Source organism: Notamacropus eugenii, chromosome 1 (genome assembly GCF_028372415.1).
Source record: "Notamacropus eugenii isolate mMacEug1 chromosome 1, mMacEug1.pri_v2, whole genome shotgun sequence".
In the NCBI taxonomy this organism is placed as follows: domain Eukaryota; kingdom Metazoa; phylum Chordata; class Mammalia; order Diprotodontia; family Macropodidae; genus Notamacropus; species Notamacropus eugenii.
In genome coordinates this window covers 290,015,948-290,029,123 of record NC_092872.1, presented here as the reverse complement: position 1 = coordinate 290,029,123, position 13,176 = coordinate 290,015,948, and the positions used below count along the sequence as shown (strand labels likewise).

General features: G+C 40.6%; 1 protein-coding gene across 2 annotated transcripts in view; it reads right to left on the bottom strand.

Annotated features, from left to right (window-relative positions):
* Nucleotides 1–7,615: 7,615 nt before the first annotated feature.
* Nucleotides 7,616–13,176, bottom strand: part of PPP2R2D (protein phosphatase 2 regulatory subunit Bdelta) — a 44,850-nt gene continuing 39,289 nt past the window's right edge. For both annotated transcript variants that reach the window (XM_072629104.1, XM_072629103.1), the window contains exons 7-10: nt 12,602–12,766; nt 10,304–10,473; nt 10,131–10,222; nt 7,616–9,389 (exon numbers count right to left, since the gene is read on the bottom strand). In XM_072629104.1, coding sequence (XP_072485205.1) covers nt 9,110–9,389; nt 10,131–10,222; nt 10,304–10,473; nt 12,602–12,766 — 707 coding nt within the window. In that variant the 3' untranslated portion in view covers nt 7,616–9,109. The remainder of the gene's footprint in view (nt 9,390–10,130; nt 10,223–10,303; nt 10,474–12,601; nt 12,767–13,176) is intronic.

Genomic DNA, 13,176 nt, shown 5'->3' with positions numbered 1-13,176 from the left:
ACACAACTTTAAAATTTGGATTTTGCTATATATAGATTATGGTTTTAAAAGGGTGTGATAGAAATTTGATAATTTGAAACTTATATTTGGTTATAAATCAGCAGTGATAATGCTGATGTTTGCTATATAATGGTAGGTTTTCTATTTGAAATCTTGGCTAAAAAGATTTAATTCCTGAAGTATCTCATTCTTCCAGAGTGAGTATAATGAGGGAATAAATAAGCTTGTGAATCATCAGCCTGTAAAGTTGGCCATTAATCTCTTTGATTTTTTTAGGCTGGAATAGGATTCTAGGACAGATAGTTGTTAGTAAAGAGGAATAACTTATGAGTTATCTTGCCTTATGGTTGACTTGTAAAGGAAAGTTGGATAATCTGAATAATGGGATTGAGAGATTTGGAAAGATAAATAAAAGACTGGATTGAAAATATGAAAGGCAGATAAGATTTGGGAACCTTTCAGATGGTTTGAGTAAGTTATGAAGGTGTGAGGAAGTATTTTAAGAAGAAAGAAAAATCATGTAACTTGATTTGATAATTAATAGCTCAATCAAATCTGAGATGACTATCTGAAAGGATTCCAAGCCAATATTTATTTGCTATTTAAGACTTTATGGGACTACAATTTTACCATTGTTTTAAGCTCTGATTACAGGAATAAGTTGTTTTGAGTTATCATGAAGCCAACTGACATGGACTGGAGGCTGAGAATTGCTAAAGGTGGATATTTGGGGAGAGTTTTGAAGACCTTGGCCACACAGCCTGAGTAGGAACTTCCTAATTCTATTTCCCAACTTTGCTATGTCCTTTCTGAAAAAGGAAAATTCCCCCATGTGATTACTCCTAAGCCCTGCTTTCAGCACTTAGTGAACACATGATTAGCTGTTAATACTGACTCACTACTGGAATCAAGCAGAGTTAAGGAAGTTCTTTTCTTCTGTTAAGATATATGACACTGTCCCTCTTTTTCTTTTATAGCAAATTTCTGTAGTTAAAAAGTTATATTAAATGATTATCACGTAACAGAATGGGGGTCCACGTGGTGGTAACAACATGAATTTCTGTGCTAGGTGATGTGGAAATGCAGTCACCTGAATGGATAATGAGTCCCTTAAATTTTAAATATCTAAATGTTATATTAGGAACTGCATTGCTAAATTAATGATTAATTAGTTAAGCTGTTATGAATTCTGTGTAAGAGTTTCTGTGTTGTCGAATTCCTATTGAGAAAATGAGAATCCTTGAAAATGCACACACACACAGACTGTTACATCTAAGGATGCATTAAGTATGTTAAAAAGTTTATTTCTGCTGTTAAGAAGGAAGTTTTAACTTTAACTTGTTTTTGCTATAAATCAAGCATTTACAAAAGTATGTATGTGAAAGGAAACTTGGTAAATGTACAAAGGCCTTGGTTTTAGATCTTTTGTAATTTTTGTCAATTAAATTTAAGAGGGTTTTGTGATAAATTGTAAACTGTTTTTAAGATGAAAATATTTCTTGTGTGAAGAAATAAATGTTCTATAAAATCTTCTGTATGATTTTTGGAAGGCCTACCAAATTTATATTCATAAGCTAATTTGTTATAACTTGAGGTTTTATGGGGGTTGGAAGATAAGGGACAAAACAAGGGAGACCAGGAATTTTATGCTTTCAGGAAGCTCTGTGATAAATTTAAGACAGTCTCCTGGCCCCATTCCCCTTTTCTTTTGAAGTCCAGTCATTATTACAGAAGAATTTCTTAAGATCTAATCTGAACTCAGAGCTGCTCAGAGAAAAGATGTTAACTCTTTCCTATTGTTGAAGAAAAAGAGGGGTGCCAGCCCAACCCTGGGCCCCTAAGGCTGGAAAAGCCTGGAAGTATCACCCAAGTGGCTGTCTTGTCTGAAGCTAGAAAGCAGTGGAGCCTCAGACTTGAGTGAACTCACTTTGTTAAAGTTGTAGTCTCTATGTATATCGTAAATGTTTTGTATATGGAGTTCCTAAATAAGGAATTTGTTTTGGTGATAATCCCTAGTGATTGGCTTTTAGGACAAATTTAAGATTTAAGATGTAAGTCTTGGTAAAATTTTTGATTAGTGAAACCTGCCATCTGATGTAAAAGCCTTTGGGATCATTACTAATTGTGTTCTACTACTCAGAGAGGAACGTGATTGTTACAGGCAGAAGTTTAACTCAGGGGACAATTCTGCCCTCAGTCTGGGATGAGATCCTTCTGGCTCAGTTTCCCCATTGTGTTCCTCTGAAAAGAAATGCTTTCCTACTTGACTATTTCTGAGTCTGACTGTAAAGTGGAGAAGATATCTAATTAGGTCCTTGCTTTTCATCTTCAGGGCATGTTCCTATAATCAAAGTAGATAGTTTCAGAGGTAAGCACAATGCAAGTAGTGGAATCTTGCTTTCAATTAATTAGATAAATGGGTACTCTGGCATAGTCTTGTGAAAGATAAAATCCCTGAAATAGAACATTCTTTCTGAATGTTATGGGAATAATTAGATAAAGGAAAAGAAACAAAAGTATAAATGTGATGTTGAATCATTGTTCCATAGAACAAGACTGGGACTTAAAGTTAACTGTAATTGCATGAAATTGTGGAGGTTAAGGGTGCTTAGGACCCAAAAATAGTGATACTTTGTCTTGCTGAAATGAATTCAACCCAAGCCTTCTTTCAGCCAAATAAAGTCAGTTTGTTGGGGTTTCTCAACATCAGGTAGACTCTAAGGGAATCTGAGCATTTGTAATGCTAACGTAAATGGGCCAACAGAGTCTGAGCACTTTCATGGAGATAGGACTATTTTATTTACAAGAAGGACTGAGGAAGGAGTTCAGGGGGTGGTCCCAGTTGGTCTGGGCCTTCCAGAAATGGTCTTACTGGGAGTTGTCAGTACCCTGGAGATTTGGGTTGATAGGATTAAGGGTGGGAAATTGAACAGAGACTTGGGCATAGCGATAGGGAAAAGCTTATGGGCCTCAAGAGAGCCAGTTCAAGTGTGGAAATTCAGGGAGCTTTCAAGGTGAGGTTTTCCAGGGCCCTTTTAGACAATGGGACTAAAACTTGTTTGGGGTAAGGGAAAAAGGTCCCAAACTTGGAATAAGGTCTTTCCATGTTACTAAGTGATGTAAAAGCAATCGCGTATTAATAAAATTGATTGAATTAGTTACTAAGATTAAATCAGAGACATCTTTAGTTTGGGGAAAACAATTTCAGTCTTTTTCTCAGAGGCAGGTAACCTCTGGTAATATTTTGCATTGAAGAAAAGTTAAATGTTTCCATTTTCATTTGAATTCACCTCATGAACATAAGTTGAAGTTAGTGTTTGAACTTATCATATGTGTAGCTCATTCTTTTAGACTGAGCAGTGTTAGAAAGGTATAGAGAAGCTTGAGAAACATGTAAATCTATCAGAGCAATAACTTAATGATGACTGTTATTTAATCAGAAAATAAAACATGTATAGAAAGGCATGCAAGTTACTTAACTTGCTTCAAAGATGTTCCTTGGTCAATGTGAAATTATAATCATATCTGAAACTGACTGTTGGAGCTTGCTATTTTAAGAATTTATGGGACTACTGACTGTTCTTCTGAGTCTAACTCCAAGTGAGCCTGTGAGATGCTGACATGAACTGCAAAAAGCTGATCTCAGGGGAAGGTTGGGAGAATGTCTGTTCCGCCTGAGCTGAGGTAGGATTCTCCTGCCTCAATTTCCGCACTGACACCTGGCAGACTTTAACTCTGGTGATAATGTTTGATATAAAATTTTGGAATAATCTCTTTGTTCTCTCTGAAGCAAACTCAGAGGGTGTCTCTTCCTATGTCAGCAAAAGCCAGCCAAGGCTGACTCTACATTCCTTAAGGAGACCTTTAACCTAAGACACTATCTTGAATAATGGGATGTTTTCCATATCTTAATATTTGTAGACCTACACTATGTTATGGCATGTTAATGGTAAAGAAAACACAGACATCTTAGGTTGTAATTTCTATTGAACTTTGTTTACCCTTTCCTATGTCAGTTATCTGTTTAGGGCAGGAAGCCTACCACTTACTAGTGGTGGGATTTCCGAGACATATGTTTACCCAGCTTGGAATCCCAAGGCCTGACCAATATTGCTTTGTTAATTGTCCTGTCTTACTGAATTTATGATTTGTTCAACTAGGAGAGTTCTTTTCTCACGGCAAAATGTATATAGGCCAGAAGATTTCTGCACTGGGTAGCCAGAACATTTCTGGCTCCATAATGCATTATGTAACTGTTTTCTTTATGGGGAATTGATCAATTAATTAATTAAATCATAAAATGTATGCATTTAGCCATGTTGCCTTTTCTTAACAAAGTTTTCAGGTCAACACTGGCTAAATGCCAGTTGACAATCTACTCCTGCCTGAAACTGACATGAAGTTAGGGAGATGTTCCCCTGAAATGTCCCTACTCTTAATGGAAATTTCCTAAAATCAAAAGTTTTGTAAGCATAATACCAGATCTATTAAATAACAGATTATTGCTAGGGGAACATCTGAGGTTAAGTCCAGAAGTTAAGCTATTAGTTTAGGATTTTAGACCAATAACAATAAGTTAGGGTCCTTTAATTCTTACTTATTAATAGTATGGAGACAATCAGGTAAAGGGCTTATGAAGTTAGCATGTATAGTTAATATTTTTGTCTCAGTTGATTAATGCTAAAAGAGGAATGGTTTGTGGTCTATCTTGTAAAAATGCTTTAAAAGAAGCATCACATAACCAGAAGTTGAAATTGTTTTATGATATGATATGCACTGTAATAAAAAAATTTTACTTATTGTATTTATGTATGTACTGGAGCCTGTTATTAATTCCTTAGTGAAATCTCATCCTCCTGATGGGGGAAATGAATAGTGAATTAAGGTAAAATGTAAAAGCTGGGTTCTAATTTGAATTTCTTAAACATAACAACTGACTAAAGTTCCAGTTTTGATTTTGTAAGAGTGATGGGAGTATAAACCTTAGGAATGGTCATCTAAAACTGTATCAAGGTCAATTTTGTAGGAGAGTGGACATCTGGATTTCTACAAGAAGATGCTGTGTTGAAGACGGGCTTGAACAAGCATCCAGACCAGAAAATTGCATCAGATGATGTTCCTCCCCAGACTGCTGTATGATATGCAACTTCTAAAAGGACGATTCATTGACTTGCCTTTGACATCCACATAAAGGGTAGATAGACGAAGGGAAGAATTTATAGGGGAAAGAAAGTGAGGAGATATTAATTGGATTTAATAAATAGAAAAAGGGAAGAGTTGGTGGCAAACAAGGAAGAAGCTGTTTCCACAGCTTTAGATTTGTGACCTAGCATGGTCAGGTTAGAGGTCCAACACTTACACGCAGGCTTGATGAAGTATCTGAGGGAAAACCTATCAGAGAGGAGAACATGAAGTCATGTGGCAATGGATGGTGTGGTGGGAGGTCCAAAATTCGGAACTATACATTAGTCTGAACATATTGCAGTCTTCCTGTATCCTTACTTGGGAAGCTACCCGCTCATTCACGGGGAGTGGACATAAAAACTGGTAAAAGCTTTTCTGACTTCACAGCAAATACTGTTCTTTGTTCAAGGTGAGCATGTTTCTCACAGTTGGAGGCTTCTTAGTTGGGCTTATTTCTTACAGTACAATGCATGATGGAGAGACAAAGAGTCAAGTTTTTCAAAACTAAGTGGCAGGATGCATTTTTCCTTCCCAATATGTTTTCTACACAAATCTGGAGCATACAAGCACACTTGAAAGTGAAAGAGGGAACCACTCGGATTCCACCCTAGGTGGCAGGAGATGAAGGACATGGACAAAAGGATCATCTAATCCAAGAGAAAAAGAAACCAAACTAATCATTATAAATCACTACGCTTTATGGGCAAAGAAAAAAAAAACTTACCAAAAGTTTCCAGTGGGAGAGAACAAAACATTTCCAAGTTCACTAAAATAAAGTTTGTGCAGAAAGAAAAGAACCTAGAGATGATTCTGTCCGGCAGCTCCTTTTGCCCTTGGAACATCCTTGGAACAGGAATAGTTGGGGTGTAGGAGCCAGCAGAGGGAGACACCCGTGGGGACAACACTCTTATGTGTCATTTCTCCAAGACTTCTGCTTTCTAGAATTTTAACAACTTCTGGCAATGTGATTTATTAAGAACACTATCCTAATCTGCATCAGGAAGTGGAAAGGCCCAGGCTAGACCAGGAGTGGAAAACCTGGAAAGTCCTTTCAAGCTGGAGGTTCCCAGGATGGACCTGACACCTGGTACACACAAAATCATCTCTGGGCCCTAAACTGTGATCTCCAAAATGAACTACACAAAGTAGTCACCCACTTCAATGCACATCCCCATCTGCTTCCACAAAATAATGGGGAAAGGGATTCTCAGAGCTTGGAAGAGCCTGCCTCAAGGTCAGGAAGAGCTGGGTTCAAGTCCTTCCTGGCTCTTTGACCTTGAGCAAATCACTTGAAGTCTCAATGCTCTAAGTGACTCTATATTGTAGAGAAGGTGCCAGCTTGTACTGGTCCCTATCTATCCCTCTGGCCCATGAGCTTTTGACTTCCTTTTGTATCACAGATCCCCTTTGGCAACCTGCTGAAATACTGGATCTCTTCTCACAAAGTTTTTAAAAACACAAGACAGATGCATACAACTGCAAAGGAAATCCATTATATCAAGTTATCAAGATACATTTAACCTCATCCCTGCCAATTTCATGGACTCGAGGTTAAGAACGCCTGTGCTAAGTCCCATGTTCAAAGCATCCTGCTAGGACAGAGAAAGTATTTTACTTTGTACTGAGGGATACTGAGCTTATCTAAAGGGACAGAACATTGACAGCGAAGGTAATGGGGGAAGGCTTCTTTTTATCATCAAATATAACTTGTCTTCTTACATTACTGAGGGTGCCCATGCACGCCTAGAAGGTAAGAGGGTGTGTGTGTGTGGGGCGGGGCGGTGCTGACTACAATGGTGGTTTGGACTTTTGTTTTTGAATACTATCAGGGTCTCAGATGATGAGGGGCCTTGAGGCTAGTGGATGATCCTTTGGAAAGGATTTATGATAAAGATTCAAATAAGATTATTCCAAGTGGATAAAGTATGGAAAATTTGCCCCCAGAATTAGAGAAGACTCACACCATAAAAGTCCAGGATCCATCCCAATACCACCGACAACATATAGAACCCTACAGAAACAGCTGCCATTGAGGTGTCCACAGAAGGAAGACCCTTAATACAGGTAAGTTCTTACTGAACTAGAAAAAGGATAAAACCTTTCAGACACACTGTTTCCTCATAGATGCCAAGGACAGAGACTCTGGTTTGTCTCTAGTTGCATATGAACACAATGGATAGATGCTAATTAAGTCTCACAATATTTTCTTGTTAATCCCTCTAAAATGGCAGCTGTCTGAATCACAGGTCAAAGACCTGGCCGAGCAGGTTGGCTACATCTTAACAAAACAAGAGATGAAATACCCAACCTACCTTTGGTGGATCCCTTCCTCCTAACAGAGTGCTGCTTTCCAAGATTAACTGATGGCTAATTTCACAGGAATTCACATTTTAAATAAAATATGGAAAAATGTCCAAAAACACAATGAAGATTCAATTAAACATTTAAAATTTATTAAACTTTTTGATCAAAATAGTTGAACAAACATATACAATCCCATTGTGTGAGTACTGGAGTATTAGAACAGGGTGGGGCCCCACCTCTGCACCCTCAGACTTTCGAATGGCATCACAACCAGGAGATAAGGGAGTAAGAAATACTTTTACACTCTCAATTCATTCACAGCTTAAGGGGGGGGCTCTACGGACAGCTCTAGCAACACCAAATAAAGTCATGAGCAGAATCAGCAGCTCCTGCCCATGCAATGGGAGGCACCAAACTGTGATTCTGATTTCTTCCGTAATCCCCTGGCAGTAGTTATTTCCATAGCACATAGTACTCATGGACTTTCATACCTTTATTAGTCTTGGGATATCCTGATTCTTCATGTCAAATATTTTACTCTGCTAATAAAATCTTTACGAATTCATACCGATGGTTTGGCCTAACAAAGTCTATATTGCTGGCTTGGATTGCAATATGAAACTCAGCATGCGGTAACTGTACCAATATTGTAAACAGTATATCCCTCCCTTCCCACCCCCACCCCCAAGTACCAAAAAGGTTAAAAGGAAAAATAAGTGGTGAACATCAGGCATCCCAACTGTGGCAAATCTGAGGCAGACTGAAAACCAGCTGATTTTAGTAGTAGTAGAGTAGCATCGACTCTGGTCATTACTGGGTAAACAGCTCTTTCTCCTCAGCTCCTTGCTGCCACACCCTACCCTGATGCCACCCAATCATAACAACACAAACCCATGGCCTGGTGGTGGCAGGGGGAGCACTGCACACAGCACCACTCTGTCAATGATTCAGGACAAAAACTGGTCACAGCTTCCCATCTGGTAACTTTGCACAATTTCAAATAATGCAATACAAGAAAATAAAAAGACCGATTCATACTTCCAGATTTAAAAACACTTTTTATAGTTTCTTATTTTTATTAAGTGGTTACACCAAAAGGTGTGGTTAAATACAGTGGGAGAGTAAATACACATGAAAAACCTGCTGCTGGACCCAACTCAAGCCCTACATAAGCATCCAACGATGAAACCACTTAGAGCCAGACGAAGGCCAGAGAAGGAATGTTCGTATATGGTCATAAAGCACAATACATGTCCCAAAAGGCCCAAATATTACAGCACAGAGAAAAGAGAGCTTTGACCACTCTTCTCTTGAGTGTTGGATTTTTGGTCTATACTGGAAAGGAAGGCTCGGACTTAAATCAATACATTTATTCTGAATAAAGGCCTTTACTGAGCACTGCCCATCAACCTTGTTTCTCATGGGTTCTTCCCACTTCTGTGAAAGCAGAGTGATCCCCTGAATGACCAAACTAGGCCAGCTTCTTTCCTTTACCTGTCAAGGGACATGAATGCATCAGTGTTCTTCATGGAGAGGACAAGAATGTTTTTTCTTTGAACAGAAAAGCGACCAGGCTTCCGGAGGCAGGAGTAAGACAATGTCCCCAGAGGAGCTGACCTCTCTAGTTGACTTTGTCTTGGAATATGTACAAGTTGTTGGTGGCTGCGACGGCAATGATGTTCTCAAGGGGATGCCACGCTGTGTGTAGGATCTTTTTGTTAAAGTCCAGACTGTCCACGCTGATCTCATCTTTCTTTCTCTTGCCCCCAGTACAAACTTTGCGGGGCTTTAAAATGGCTCGTGGTTTGCTGCTTTCTCTTGATGCTTCCAAAGTAACGTCCCTCCGTGTGCTTCTGTCAAACATTCTGAAGAAGTTGTTGTAGGACCCGGTCATGAGGGCGCTGTTTTTGAGCAAAAGAAAGGGAGATTCTCCTAAGTCATCAAACAGCCCAGCAGATATTCCCTGGGCCTCTGGGCCATGCCCTGATGCACAGAGTCCCTAACGGGGCCCTTCAGACTGCAGCTCCAGTCAGGAAATCCTAACCTGAAATTCTATCCAAGGCGTATGAAGATCTTAGCACCACAGACTACTTTTTATATATCTGACCTCTTCAGCAACTAGTCAGGCAATGTCATTAACATGTACGATGATTCAGTCCTTGAGAGGCAGCACAGGGTAGTGAATAGGACCTGAAATTGAGACCCCTGGATCCATCCTGGCTGGGGTACCCCGACAAGGTCACCTTCCCCTCGCTGCTCTTAGTGCTGCTCCCAGGCTGAGGGCTTTCCTCTTTTGGTAGTCCCCTATCCCAACCAGACCCAGGTGGAGGTCCCGCTCCACAGAGAGAGGGGGAGGAGCCACAACATGCAGGTGCTTCACAGGCTATCAAAAGGAACTCAAGTCACCCCCTCTCCTTCTAAAAGGACCACCCCCATCTGGGTCTGGCTGCCCCAGCCACCCCACCAGGGCTGAGAAGATCCATCAGAACATTGAGCTGAGACCATGAGGTGGCAGGTGGTGGCCTCCTAGGGAGGATGCTGGGCAAGTCACTCAGTCAAAGACCCCCATGTGTCCCAGCTTCCTCTGTGGGGTTTCTCTATCTGCTTGTACAAGGCCTCCCTGGGGACTTTGCCCAACTTACCCATCGGAACCGTTCCAGCAGCACTCAAACTTGTCAAAGATGCAGTCATTCTCATAGAGAGAACAAAGTTTGCTCCGGAGATATTCGTGAACCTGAAAAAGAGCACGTCCAATGTGAAAACATGAACTATTAAGGAAGAAGAAGATTCATCAATCCCCCTGTCCCAAACTCACCTGATATGTTTCCACAGGCCTAGTTTCCATGTTGAGATCCCACACTTTAACGGAAAGGTAGTCCCTTGTCATCATGTATCGGCCACTGTGACTAAACTTGACGTCGGATATGGAAGAAATAATTTCTGAAAAGAAGGACCTACTGCTGGGATCTTCAGGCTCTTCAAAAACTAGAAATGGAAAGCAAAGACTTTTTAGTGCCCACCCTGTGCAGTCAGGAGAGGTGGCGGAAGACGAGCTCTTTCTCAAGGACCCCCTTCAGGACATGAAGTTAGTGAGCATCCGGCTAGAGGTGCATGGTCAAGGTCAATTGATGGGTTTTTCTTTCAACTATTTATTTTAGGCAAGACATTCTCCTGTCCTGGCAGTTGCCACTGAGTAAATAAAAATGCAGAAATTGAAAACTCTTCTGCTCCTCTAGCATTCAGGCCCCGCTGTCACTTTACCACGTACAGAGAATTACTAGAACATCAGATTCATAATCCTCTCCCCACAAAGATGGATGAGCAGACCCCTTGATGAAGAGCTTGTGGTCCTTGTTGAAGACTTCTGAGCAAGATTATCAAAGAATCTGTGATTCTTCACTTAGAGAACCTGGGTAAGACTTAGTAGGGAAGTCTGAAGAAGAGGGTGAACACACACAAATTCACTCAACTGCCCAGAATCAGAGGGCCTGAGAGAAATGTCCAAGGCTGAATGTAAACCTGACTTATCTGGACTATAAGTCTGGCATGCTAAAAACCCTGTGCTACTCTGCATCTAGGGTTTCAATACAAAAGACCAATGAAAAACTAGAATTTAAAACCAGAGGCACTAGGTTTCCCTCACATACTCCCATGCCCCCTCTCACACACCTCTGAGTATTTCTTTGACCTCATCTATTGATGGATGTTTGATTGCGATGTCAGAGGACATTTGGACACCCACTGATTTCAGACTGTGCTCAAGTCAAAGGCTGTGAGAAAGATTCTGTAGGTTTCCTATCAGTGATCACTAATGACTTGTCAAGATCATGAGATCATGTTCTCCCCAAAGATTCTGAAATTTATTCCAGGTGAGAAAAACCTTAGCCTGGCTATCTACCACCCACAGCATTCTGCACAGTATTGAGAATAAAACAGTACAAATCTGAAATGATTATCTCCTTGGATGCGCATCACATCAACTGCTTGAGCTTATGTAAAGTACCCCTTTCAGCTGCCTCACTTAGGACTCTGTCCCTCTTCCCTCCCCCTTGAATTCTGAGTTAGTTCTTAAGTTTTAAAAACAAACCCAGATACGTTTAAGCACTCCAAGGCCCCCAATTACTTTCCAAACAGTCTGAGCAGAGACTGTCCTAGCTGCATGGTCATTTGGGGATGGATGACGGCACTTCTGGGAGGTGACACTTATAATTCATTTACAAATGGTATTTTTTCTTGTAGATACAGATTAATAGTCATTTGGAGATTCTGAATTATTACTTTTTAGGTTCAAATATGACCCCGAAAGAGAAAAACTGGGGGAAAAATGGGGTAACTGATAGATGACATTTGGGAAAAGCCAGCAATAGTCACATCTAATTCTGTCCCCATGTATGTAATACAGATACATTCTATGGAAAATGTAGACCATTTCCCTCTTATGTCACTAGTTTTAGAAATCAAATGATTCTCTCTCAATAGCTCACCTAACAAAGGTATTTTAGCCCACCAATATCAATAAGGTGCCAAGAATACAGTTTTACTGCACATATATATTTCTTTTGGTTTTCTGAAAAAGGGGCCTTATTATTTATAACTAAAAATCAATCTTGCTTTTCCCAGCCAGGGCTTCATCTAATCCAATGGCTTAAAACATTCACGGTTCACTTAAATCTCAAACTGAATGGAACTCAATTTGGTAGCTTAAAATGGTCACAAATGAAAAGAATCCTGGCAACCTGACCACACTTCCTAAGGTATTAATGTAGAGATCATCAAATGACCTTGACCTGGCCCCAGTTCTCAGGTATTTCTGATTAAGCACAAGATTCTAGGCAGAAATCCAGGCTTAGTGAGGCTCTAAGCCCCATTATTTCACATGTATTAAATGGGGACAGAGATGACCCAAAAGTCAAGTAGCTCACGCCATACTTGTGAATACAGGTGGCCTAGAACTCAACTATGAACAACAATCTCAGCTAAATGACCCGCCTCCCAGCCACACCATCTCTGTGAGCAAGTGGAGCCTTCCTTGCATTCAGCCTTTCATGCTAACAAAGGAGAGAGCCCCAATATCTGCAGACAGAATCTACGAAGGAAAAAAGTAGTGACTTACACTTGGAATGCCTATCACACAAGGCTGAGGAGCGCATATCGCAAAGTCTGATGGTTCCTTTGCTGCTGCTGTACACAAACACATTACACTGATGCGGGTGGAATTCTGCGGCAGTGATCACTTCGGTCAGTTCCTCCATGTTCACGGGCTTAATATCTACAATGTCTGCAATTATGCAGTTAAGGCAAATAGCAGTCAGGTTTTGGATGGTCATTAGGCAATCAATCATTCAACTTGAAATTATTCCTATGAGTGAGGCAGCCTCGATGGCAAGCGATCACAAAAGCCCACAAAGAACATCCTCCTATAAGCAGTCACTCACAAGCCCTTGAGCTCTCCTCTGGGTGCCACCAGAAGTTTGATCTGGAAGAGCCTGGGCATGGGGAAGGGTGCACCTGCACAGATGCAAAGCTCCCCTCTTGCCATACAGTTTCTGCTCCAAGGAAGATGGACAAGAATTCATTTGTCTTGACTCATTCCAGCCTCATCAGACATGAGCCTGAGAGAGAAAGAGAGGGCTATAGCCTCATCAAGTGACACCTAGGAAGGGAACCTCGGGGCTAGTGAGCTGGCAG